The sequence below is a fragment of the Octopus bimaculoides genome, chromosome 13 (genome assembly GCF_001194135.2).
Source record: "Octopus bimaculoides isolate UCB-OBI-ISO-001 chromosome 13, ASM119413v2, whole genome shotgun sequence".
NCBI lineage: Eukaryota > Metazoa > Mollusca > Cephalopoda > Octopoda > Octopodidae > Octopus > Octopus bimaculoides.
In genome coordinates this window covers 28,351,434-28,363,443 of record NC_068993.1, presented here as the reverse complement: position 1 = coordinate 28,363,443, position 12,010 = coordinate 28,351,434, and the positions used below count along the sequence as shown (strand labels likewise).

The following is a 12,010-nucleotide window of genomic DNA, read 5'->3' as shown; positions in this document are numbered from 1 at the left end:
GCGATAAAAAAAAAGTTTAGATTTTAATTATGGTAGATAATGAAGGTCTAAAGAAGCGGAAAATGTGAAAAGATAAAATAAAGTCTGATGTGCAAAAGTCAGAGCAAAAGGGTTAATATAATGGTAATAATTTAAAAATTGATTAAAAAAAAAAAAATTAAATTTGCTTTCTAAAATCATCATCACTGTTTAACGTCCACTTTCCATGCTAGCATGGGTTGGACGATTTGACTGAGGACTGGTGAAACCAGATGGCTACACCAGGCTCCAATCTGTACTTTTAACTCTACCGTTTTGAATATTAACTATTAATCAATTTTTATTAAGCTCTAAAAGTTTTTGAATGGTTGTAGACATAACATGTTCATTTTAAACACTACTGCCTAGCAATTTTAGTGCCTTTACTGGTATTTATGCTGTTGCAAAAGTATTTGGAATAGACCCACCTTTTATTTTGAAGGGTATTGACCTGCAGATAGACATCAACCCTGCCAATTTCACAAGTCTAGGAAGGCTGGCCTGCAAAGGTCATGGCCACCTGCTAACAAAATCTTATTAAAAATAGACAATGTGCACTTTTGGAATTGAAGACAAAGGTTGCTATGAATGTAGTGTCATTTATTACCTTCTCATTTTCTTTGCTCACCACTTCATAACTTGTTTCTGAATTTCATATTGATCTATTGCCGTTTTGTTGGAATTGTTTTGTTGTTGAAAGCCATTGCTGAGGTGGTTTAATGTGACTACCAGCTACGCAGCTGCAGTTAGCAGCGGCAGGCCGACCAGCGACATGGGAATGAGAGAGGTGAAGGTAGATATGGAAAATTTGAAGAAACATTTCAAATATTTGAAGAAGGAGGGAGACTGTTTGAGGGTCGACCCTCCCAAAGAAGTGATGGAAGAAGCAGAAAAGAAAATTATCACATATAAAACTTTAAGAATCGGCTCCAAGAAAATAGAAATAGCGGACACTGAAATGATTGAGAAGTGCCTGAAGGAAATCACAGACGAAGTTGTGCTGTTTATGAGAGGAAAAAAATACGGAACGGTGAAGGTGTATTTGAAGACGGAGCAAGGAGCTAAGAAATACTCTACCATGCCTCTGAGTACGGAAAAATGGGCCCTTTTACCAGTGTATTGCGGTAGAAGGGCGGCGAGAGTGAGGATTGGTAGAGTACCGTTGGAGATAGATATGGAATGGTTGGTGTCAGCTGTAATATATAAATGCAAAGACAAGGTGGATATCATTAAGGTGGAGAGGTCGAGAGAAATCGAATGGTGGGGTTTTGGGGTAGAAATTCTAGCTCACATTACCCTACCGGACCTGCACAACATTGCTGAGGAATTAGTGCTTCCCGATGACACTCGTTTACGGATCGTGGTGGAGGGAAGGCAACCAGTATGCTACAAATGCAGAAGTAGAGGTCACATGCAAGCGGTGTGCCCTCGCAGAGAAATAATCGTAGAAGAAACAAGTCTGTGAGGAGGAAATGGTACTGATCGAACAGGAAGAGGAAGAAGGAAAACAGGAAGAGACTGAGGAGCATGGAGAAAAAAAAGCGTATGCGGACTGAATCGCCGCCAAAGTCCCCAAAAAGAAAGAAAAGGGGAAAGAAAAAAAAGATGATGGAAGATGGAAATGATAGCGAGGAACAGAACGTAACTAAGATTGAAACCCAAGATACAAAGCAGGAAAAACAGTTGACAAGATAGGAGAGGTGGCTAAACTGGTGGACTGTGTTGATGGAACAGAAGGAAAAGGCGAAGGCAGACGGAAGGATAATCGGAAAGGTAGATTTTAAAAATATTAGAACAATACTTTTCTACAATAAGGGTGTAGAAACGGAAAAAACGATAGCTAAGATAAAAGGATTGGTGCGACTGAAATTAGAACCCGAAACGTTTGATGATGAAACAAAAGCAATAGTGGTGGAGGAATGGATAGCGAAGAAACTGCGAGAAATGAACAGATTTGATTTCCAACTAAGTGGGTTATATGTGGGCTACAACACTTCGCCAAGCGTCGTAACGGCGGAGGAGTTGAAACAATACATAATAATGAAAGAATAAGAACTGTATAAGAAAACTGTGAAATGAAACTGCGAGTTTTGGGGGACTCGTAAGCCATTCCATCATCATATTGTAATTTACTCAATTCATCTCATAATTCGATCTATGTACCCCATGTTTTGTGTTGTCTGTCCTTGTAATGTCCCCCTTCTTTGTAAATGAGGCCTTCGTGCCTGTAATAAAGATTTATCTATTGCAAACTTCTACATTCTATAAAATTGCTTGTTAATAGGATGAGGTGAGAAGGCACAGGAAACCAAAGCTGCGAGCAGGCTTCAGATCTAGAAATTTTCTCAAGTTAAAATTTAATCAAAGCTTTTTTTATTTGCATTTTCTTTTTACTCCAGCAAAATAAACTAAATAAAAGACTTTATTTTCAGTTAACACTATAATTTTTTATTTCTGTCCCTTTCTCTTTTTCTGAAAGGTATGAAGTTAAATTTCAAAATGGTATTGAATGTGGAGGGGCATATGTGAAGTTGTTGTCTAAAGATAATTTAGACCTTGTGAGTAAAATGTATTTCTTACTTCTCTCATCAAATGATTTCTTTTTTGAACTTGGATGGTGATTATTTATGTAGATTTTTATATTGGTAATTTAGAATTTTTTTTTCCACATGTGAGAAGAACTATTTATCAATCTATGTAGAGCCTTTCATTGGAGCGAAATTGTCATTGTAAATGAATATATCTCATTTTCACTCTATATGTAATTCTATTTACGTAGACCTCCATGAGTGTCTTTGCATTCTTGTTTTTATGTGTGTGTTGAATACAAAACCCCATATTCATCCTCTTCTAGTGAAAGATTATTATTCTACATTTCTTGAAATTTGAACCACTCTTATCACTTTCTGGCAGGCTTTAGACCAAATTGTTCTTCAGTAAATTCATCCATTCCAAGAACAGCAGCAATTACATGATTAAAGTGCTCAACTACTGATTTCTCTAACTTAAAATTATGACTTAGAATTAGATTTGTCTTTTGGTGTAGCATTGTGTCTATTTACAACAGTTTATATACAATCTACAGCTAAAAAATGGTTTAGTAGTTGCTTCTAAGAATGGTAGCCTGTTAAAAATATCTATTCAAAAATTTATATACAAAATGCTTCAAGTTACAGAACCATTCAGCTCAGAATAGTCAAGAAGATGAACTGATGATACATAAGACAGTGTGTGAGAGAAAATTGTGATGTCATTGGAGAGAAGTGTGTCCACATGGACGATGGTTCACTTGCATTTAGTGATTCTGCAAAGAAAGAGGTCTGAAAATGCCTTTATGAAAGGCTGCTAAATGTAGAGACTGCATGGGAATAGGAGTCTGCCTAATATAAACCCAACTGAGAGACTAGCTATCTGAATCAACAGTAGCTTGGTAGATAAAGCAATTAAAGATATGAAGACCGGGGAAAAACCCCAGCCCATCAGTAATCATCACTGAGATGCTTAAAATATCTGGTGGAGTGAGATATGACTTAGTCACTCATATAGTTAATCAGGTTGTCTATGAAGGAGTCATACCCAATGATTGGTGTAGCAGCATTATAGTGAGCTGCTACAAAGGCAAAACTGATGCCTCAGGCAGAAATAATTACAGAGGCACCAAATTGCTGGAAAATTGTTGAAAGTCACAGAAAAGGTAATAGCTCAATTAATTAGAAAGAGAGTTAGCATAGATGAGATGCAGTTTGGATTTTTGCCAGGTAGGAGCACAACTGAGGCTATATTCCTGGTTAGGCAACTGCAGAAGTATTTAGCCAAAAATAAACCTCTGTATGTGGCTTTTGTTGACATGGAGAAAGCCTTTGACAGGGTCCCCTCGCTCCCTTGTGTGATGGTCAACGTAGAAGCTTGGGATAGATGAGTGGTTAGTGAGAGCTGTATAAGCTATGTACAGGGATGCTGCCAGTAAGGTGAAGGTTGGCAACGAGTGTAGCAATTCAGTATAGAGGTAGGTGGGGGGTGTTATTTTAATTTTTTCAAGCCTCTGGAAAGTTGATATAAACATTTTTGGCAATTTCGATTTTTGGCAACCCCACCGTACATACCCTGTAAATCTTGTAAATACTAATTTAATCAATTTAAACCCCATAGTGTACGTAAATATATAGTATTTTAGCTTAGCATGAGTTTTTTAATGTGCTGAATCTAAAAATAGTATTTTGCAATTTGATTCACCAATAAGGCAGAAATCCAAGATGGCAGCCAAAATACACAATTTTTTAACAAAATCAGTAGTTGTTACCAAGAATTTCATGTGATATGTCTTTATATATGTTTTTGAGATCATAAAACTCAAATTTGATGTAGAATAAACAAGTAACAAATAAGTAATTTACAAAAGGAAAAAAGGCATTCCTCGAGTTCTGTAATTTTTATGATAGAGTAATATTTTTACAACCATTATGGTATGAGAACCTCACACCAAGTCATCTTGGTGCTGCGAGTAAATGGTCCACCATAATTTTTCAAAGTATCCAAGTTGGCTGTTCATCATCTATCCACTGCAATGTTGGTGATTTCCTTCTTCTCCAGTCCCTCCACCATTAACTGCTGCTGGTGGTTATCCCATTCTTTAATGATGTTAGGCATTCGCCCAGGTTTGGCGAGTTTGGTATATTGCCTGAATGCCTTGGACTCTCAACGTTCAATCAGATCAGCCAACTTGGATTTAACTTGGAAAGAAGATGCTAATTTTAGTTGCTTGGCACCTCAACAACTCAACTCATAGTTGATAAATCCCATACTGTGTTCTGAGTTGAGATTGTGAATGGGAGCTCTCTCTAGTTTAGCTTAGTCCATGTTTGCCAGAGCATGGGGAGATCCTTTGATGATGTTTCCAAAACCAAACAGAACTCTCTTCTGGTTTTGGAAACCATCTGCTAACTTTGAAAGAAGCCTTGATAATACCTTTGGCTTCAACTTGGTTGCAAAAGCTTCAACAGCACAGCATGCATCTTCATCATACCTGGTTTCCTGGAATCTGCTAGAAGATAGAAAACTAAGTGCAGGACTATGTACATTTAGCAATCAATTTGGATCGATTGGAAAGGTCATCATAAAGTTGTTTGAAAGCAGGTATAAATTTTGAGTAGGTCATGATTGTTGAAGTGGCAAGCAAAAGGAGTGATTCGACAAGGTACAGTCCAATCAGTGCTCCTGTGCAATACAAGACTGAGGAACTCTAGATCTATGGAAACATTGTACAATACAAGCTAGTTGGTCTGTAACATGCTTGTATTTTGTCAAATACAATGCCACATCAACTAGGTCATAAAAAGTTATTGCACAAGTCAAAGTGTGACAGTTAAATTATTCATTCTTCAGGGCAACCTGTGGTTGAATGTGCTTGTCAAATTTACTGGCTTTGTGATCAAAATCACAATTGATTAATCTTGTTATACAATCAAGAGTCTGTTCAGTGACACTAGATGAGTTTGATGTTGCATTTACAAGGAAACTTGAATAAATTTTGTCTCATCCAGTCACATTCTCAATGTCACTCCACTATTTAGTTATTACTCAATTGAACATAAGTGAAGGATGCACATTGCAAAACAGATGTTCAGGTACATGTTCTGCTACAGTCTCTTCAACCCCAACATTGTGTGATGTTTGGTCCAAGATAAAATCAATTTTTTCAAATAGTGTTTTAACTGGGATATTACTTGCTGCTTCTAGTAGTGAAACTGTGGTTTGAAGGCACATAAGTAAAATTGTTTTTACCTTGACTAGCAATCAGGTACTGCTGGCAGATTGATCAGTTCTTCATCCGTGTTGTCACAACCTCTCTATCTCCACAACTGGCGTCTGTCACTGCTTGCATCCCTAGGAAAAGCAAAATGCAGGGAAAAACTTTTCTCACTTGCTGACGATACGCCATCCCTTGTTGCTTCCAGTCTTCCTTCCACCATATGCCCCCACTGATCTAAAGATCACATCTCCCCTGTTCTCTCTCATAATCATCCATCCACCTGGGGGGATGACATTCCCTTGGAGATCTCCGTAGGGTCTTGGGGCCACCTTCCTCCTCCCCTTCATCATTACAAGAGCTAATCACCCTTCTAATATCCAGGTCATGACATGGCATTCCACCCACTGATACATTATTCAGAGTACTGATCATGGTCACCTTTCCTTTTCCCCACTGCATTGTGCACCAAGTGTTCAGAGACTTCACCGACACTTCATCTCCAACCTGCACAGATGTAATCCCTTCCACCTCTTGCTGTTGTGGCACCACGCTCTGGTGTCCCTATTTGTATCGGAATACAGCCCTGTGCAGGACCAACTCTTTGGCTTGCACTACCCTGGGCAACATATACCAGAAGACTGCTTCCATGGGGGAGATTTGTCCCCTCTCAGCTTTGGCTTTAATCATACAGTGGGGCTGTTCCACAATCCCGTTTCCACCTGGCCTGCATACAGCTCTGAAAAAGTGTCTTGTGCTCCATCTTCCGAGCATCTCTTTCAGCTACTTTGAGCGAAAAACTGCAGTTATCCATCAATAGCTCGTCTACAGGCCCCTTTTCCAAATGCACCACATTCAGCACCTCTGTGACCTCGGCAGCAGTTTCCGCCCTGATTTCTCTCCATATAGCCATTCGCCCTGTTCCACAGTCGACCAGTGAAAAGTACACCTTTCCCCAATAGTGTGTCATCAATGGCTAGCCTCTTCCATTCTTCCTCTGCCTGAGTCTTTCCTGGTTCTTGTGTGTTTGGATAGGATCAATCTATTAGCACCTCTTACAGTTCCTGACTATCCTCTGGACGCTCTCCTTGGTGACATTGGGGTCGACCTTCCTAGCCAAAAACATCGTCCAGTTGACCGCCATATGGTGCATATTGTGCAGCCTCTTTAGTTCTGTGCCCTCCAACTGAAAAACCGCAGAGGTCAACTCCTGGACGGAGAAAGATCCAGCTCCCTGTTTTTTTAGATCCATCATCAGAATAAGTAACAACTGACTTTTTTGTCCAATGCCAAGAGTTCAATACTTTTACCAGTCTCTCATGTTACAGGGTGCAGGTGAAGTGTCTAGATTGATGAAATCTGCCTGATCATATGCCTTCCAACTTCTACCAAACAGTTTATTACCCACTGTTATCAAAGCCCCTTCTACTTATTACACTGGTGTATACTGGGTCTTTTGAAAAATGAAGGTTGGTGGAGCATATAAATTCAGCATTTGGCTTACAACATTTTGTAACCCATTTTAAACAAAAGATTTGAACTTCTGGACCTCACAAACATATGAAATGACAAAAATAAGCCACCTATCTAATATACCCTGAAATCCATCGATCTAAATTGTGAATTTTGACCACCATCTTGCAAAAGTTTTATTAGTTAGAATATTTTATATTAGTATACTTATTAGTAAATTAAAGTTATAGTTTTTATGTAGTTTCATTCAAAATCATGCATTATATGTATTAGAATGCGATTTTTCACCATTTTGAGGGGTTACCAACCTTCAAGAGATATGTACAGTGGGTGATATTTAGACCCAGCCACAACTTTTCAGAGGGTTCTGAAAATAAAGTAAGATTAACATCCTTCCCCCATACAAGTAGGAGTTCATCAAGGATCAGTTCTCAGCCCTCTCTTGTTTATCTTAGTCCTCCTTAAGAGGAATTCGAGAACAGTTATCCCTGGAAACTCCTCTGTGCTAATGACCTTGTTCTTATAGCTGAATAACTACCTGACTTAGAGAAGAAATTTCAGGTGTGGAAGCAAGGCCTGGAATCTAAGGGCCTCTTAGTAAAAACCAAAGTCCTAATAAATAGGAAATCAGGCAAATCACAAGTCCCTTCAGGAAGATAGCTTTGCTTGATATGTAAGAAGGGTGTTGGTAAAAACTCCATACGTGATACCCAGTCCAAGCTTTGGACACAGAAGAGACACAGCAATATCACAGAAAGGTTAATAGAGAAAATAGTCATTGTGTGTGGCAAATGTGTGGGTACAATAAGCAATAAAAATGCACAGACAATAGACTCACTCAAATTCTTGGGGAGATCCTTAGAAGCAGTAGATAGCTTCTGTTTCCTAGGCGACCAAGTTAACAGTGGAGGAGGAAGTTCTGAAAGTGTAGTTGTTAGAATAAGAATAGACTGGGCAAAGTTCAGAGAGCTTCTACCTTTGTTGATAACTAAGGGCCTATCCCTCAGAGTGAAAGGCAAATTGTATAATGCTTGTGTGTATACAGCTATGCTACATGACAGTGAAACGGGCTTTTGACTACAGAGGACTTGCAAAGGCTTGTAAGAAATGAAGCTAGCATACTCTGCTGGATGATTAATGTTAGTGTGCATGCACAAGAGTGTGTAAATGATTTAAGAGGAAAACTTGGTATAAGAGCATCAGATGTAGTGTGCAAGAGAAAAGACTGCACTAGTTTGGCCATGTGATGCATATGGATGAGGTGAGCTCTAATTGTGGAAGGGGTAAACCCAGAAAGAAGTGGGATGAAGTGGTGAGAACAGATCTTCAGACACTGGGAGTTGTGGTGACTTGCTGTACTTGAGAGGATGCGTCAAGCTAAGTAAAATCACTGTCATTCCATACATACAGGCTTGTCCTTTCAGGTGCTGGTGCCACATAAAATGCACTCAAGTTGATGTTGTGTAAATGCACCCATGCCAGTGGCTTGTAAAATGCACCCAGTACACCCTTTAAAGTGGTTGGCATTAGGAAGGGCATTCAGCTGTAGAAACCATGCTGAAAGAGACAAATGTAGTCTGGACAGCTCCCTGGCTGGCCAACTCCATGTCAAACCCATGCCCTCATGGAAAATGGCCACCAAATGATGATGTTGTTATATGTATTATCATATTTGGAATCCATTAGTTTTGATTAGATGGAATGAACCTTCCTCATAGTACTGTACCTTTCTGTTGTATCATTCCCTTCTAGTCTTGTACTTTATTGCTCATGTAAAAGCTAACATATGTGAAGCAAAGAAGACTGTTAGAGTAGCTTAGCCATCCCTTGTATGTAGATATGATCAGGTAGATTACACCACACTTTTGTTAATTGTTTATGTAATTGGGAGCAGACTTAGAAACCATCTTGAGCCTCTCACCTAGCCTAGTGGAACTTATTTTTAATTGGAGTAATAAGGATAACTCTAAGATTTAAAAAAATCAAAACGGAAACCCAGAAGTCTTGCATCTCTTAACTACTGATCAAAGATTATAAAGTTTAAGTATTTATTTTAAATTGTCAGAAAAATGTTTTATTTTAACTGTATTCTTTGAATGTATATTGGTCTGATATTAGAACTAAACAAGTTAATATGTCAGCATACTAGCTGAAGAGACTACACTTTGTTTCCTAAAATTTGTGGCTAATAGATCATCTCTATTGTAAATAGGCACTTTGAGTAGTTACAAACCTATCTTTGTTAAACTTAGTTAATTAAAACAAATGACTTGAAAAAAGGTAATGTATTTCACTCTTGTACTCACTTTACGGCTAGAGCCCTTTTTTGTTCTAATTAGACTTCTGTACCTCAGATTTGGATTATGGTTCTTTTAGAATGTGAGCAGTGGTTTGTATACAATGATTCATTCTACATTAAACTCATCATATATGAGTAGCTGTCTCTTGGTGGGTGTCCTCAAAATAATCCTTTCAAAATGTTTTGAACAAACTCCTTTTTCCTATTTTTATAATATTTTCATTTATAAATTTTCTTTATTTCAGGTTCATTTTCATGATAAAACATCTTACACAATTATGTTTGGTCCAGACAAATGTGGTTTGGATTATAAGGTAGGCAGAAATCAGTTTTTAAACAAAGTAATTGTTAAAAATTGAATGCTAAGTACAATGTTGAGTTCTTGATGGATCTGGAACTAAATTATGACTATTCATAAGAACATATGCTTGTGTGAATGTGTGTGTCTATACACACACAGTTCCCCACCCTAGCTGTCATTCTGATGTTATCCAGTCTCTCAATCCTTCAGATAACATGCATGCATACATGATTAAAATTTTTTTTTATAAAAGATTAGGTACAGGTATAGCTTCATAGCCATATGATTTTGAGTTCACTCCCACTATGTGACATCTTGGGCAAGTGTCATCTATAATTCTTTGTGAGTAAATGTGGTAGGCAAAAATTGCAGAAGTCATGTGCATTTGTGTATACATGCCCTCTCTTTGAGTTGTTTCTCACGGCAAATAGAGATTGCTAAAGTAAATAGTCCAAAAGTTGAAACGAGAATAATAAAGAATTATTCATAACTGTGTGTTGCTGAACATACCATCAGGTATCATCATTGTCTTCATTGTTTTGTCTGCTGTTCTTGCTGGCATGCATTGGACAAGCTGGCTGTCCTCATCTAGCTTTCTATGGCTGGATACCATAAAATTATTTTTGTTAGCTCCCTAGTTTTTTTTTTTTTTTTTTTTTTTTTTTTTTAGGTTCAGACATAGCTATGTGATAAGTTCACTTTCCAACCTGATGGTTGTAGGTTCAGTCCATAGTATGACACCTTGGGCAAGTGTCTTTATTTTAACATAAAGGGTTAATCCCTTCAGCTGGCTTAAATGCTGGCAACTATGTTAGGAAAACTTAATCTTTTACTTATTAAATCTTCTTTGTCATTCCCTTGGCTTCTAAATATTTCATGATATTATTCATAAGCCAATATACTAAGTTAATGTTTCATGTTTATATTGCAGTTTCAATTGCATTGTCTCTACTTAATGTATGCATTAACAGGAAATTCTGGCTGTCATTCTGGTGTCTACGTCCTTTTTTAAAAAATTTGTGTGATTTGAAGTTGATGTATTTGAATGCATCACTTTTCATTGACTTTATTTAGTTTAAAAGTTATCTTCATATAGCTAAATTCTTTATATCGTAATTAAACTTTAAATGTTATACTGCAGTTAAACTTCAATCAAAAATAATTTTTATTTTTGTACATTATTTTTCAGCTTCATTTCATTTTTAGACACAAAAATCCTAAAACTGGAGATATTACAGTAAGTAAATTAAATCATTTATATTTAATTATACTTTTATGTCAGAATCTTAATTTACTGTGTTTATATATATATTTGAAAGACTACTGCTTCTTCTATTTATATTATACCTAGAATAGGTATTGATGCATAATTGCTGATGTCTTCTACTACTACCAATGTCATTGCTACTGATGTTCTTTACCAGATTGTTATGACAATAGTGTACCTAACAAAATAACTTTCACTATTTAGTTGTGACCTCATATTCTGAGATCAAATCTAAGGTCAACTTTACCCTTTCTCTTTCCAAGATCAAAGAAGTAATAGATTTGGCCTGGCATCTGATTGAACCAGTTTCACTCTTTTTCCCAAATTTTGTATTTTGGGACTCTGTTTTGATACCTGTTTGATATTATTTTGCTTCTATTACATTACTGATTCCAATAAGAAAGACAAAATACATCATGATGTCACACTTTGTTTTCCCTTATAAATTTTTAGGCCTTCTGTCTATGGAAGAAACATTGTTTCTCTTATTCAATGTATGACCAACATGACATCTATGTCTGTGTCTACTTGACTCTAATGGGAAGTAAATTTAATTGCTTTATAGCAGAAAAAAATGTTGTGTTCAAATAAGAATTTAAACATTTGTTTAATATTTTATAGATTCAAGTAATTGCTTAATTAAATTTGTACATATATATATATATATATATATATAGTGCCACACCCTAACAGTTGAGGGAACCCGTGGAAGAGGTAGGCCCAGGAAGACCTGGGCTGAGGTGGTGAGGCAAGACCTTCGTACATTGGGCCTCACCGAGGCGATGACTACGGACCGAGACCTTTGGAAATGGGCTGTGCGTGAGAAGACCCGGCAAGCCAAGTAAGATCGTTGCCAGTGCCCCTGGACTGGTTCTTGTGCGGGTGGCACATGAGATGCACCATTTT

General features: G+C 37.4%; 1 protein-coding gene across 2 annotated transcripts in view; it reads left to right on the top strand.

The window, feature by feature from the left end:
• Window positions 1-2,436: 2,436 nt before the first annotated feature.
• The window catches only part of LOC106883675 (calnexin), a 53,404-nt gene continuing 43,830 nt past the window's right edge, over window positions 2,437-12,010 (top strand). Inside the window, exons 1-3 of one of the 2 annotated variants that reach the window (XM_052972386.1) lie at window positions 2,437-2,576; window positions 9,782-9,850; window positions 11,027-11,074. In XM_052972386.1, coding sequence (XP_052828346.1) covers window positions 9,815-9,850; window positions 11,027-11,074 — 84 coding nt within the window. In that variant the 5' untranslated portion in view covers window positions 2,437-2,576; window positions 9,782-9,814. The remainder of the gene's footprint in view (window positions 2,577-9,781; window positions 9,851-11,026; window positions 11,075-12,010) is intronic. The other variant, XM_014934776.2, reaches the window with a different exon arrangement.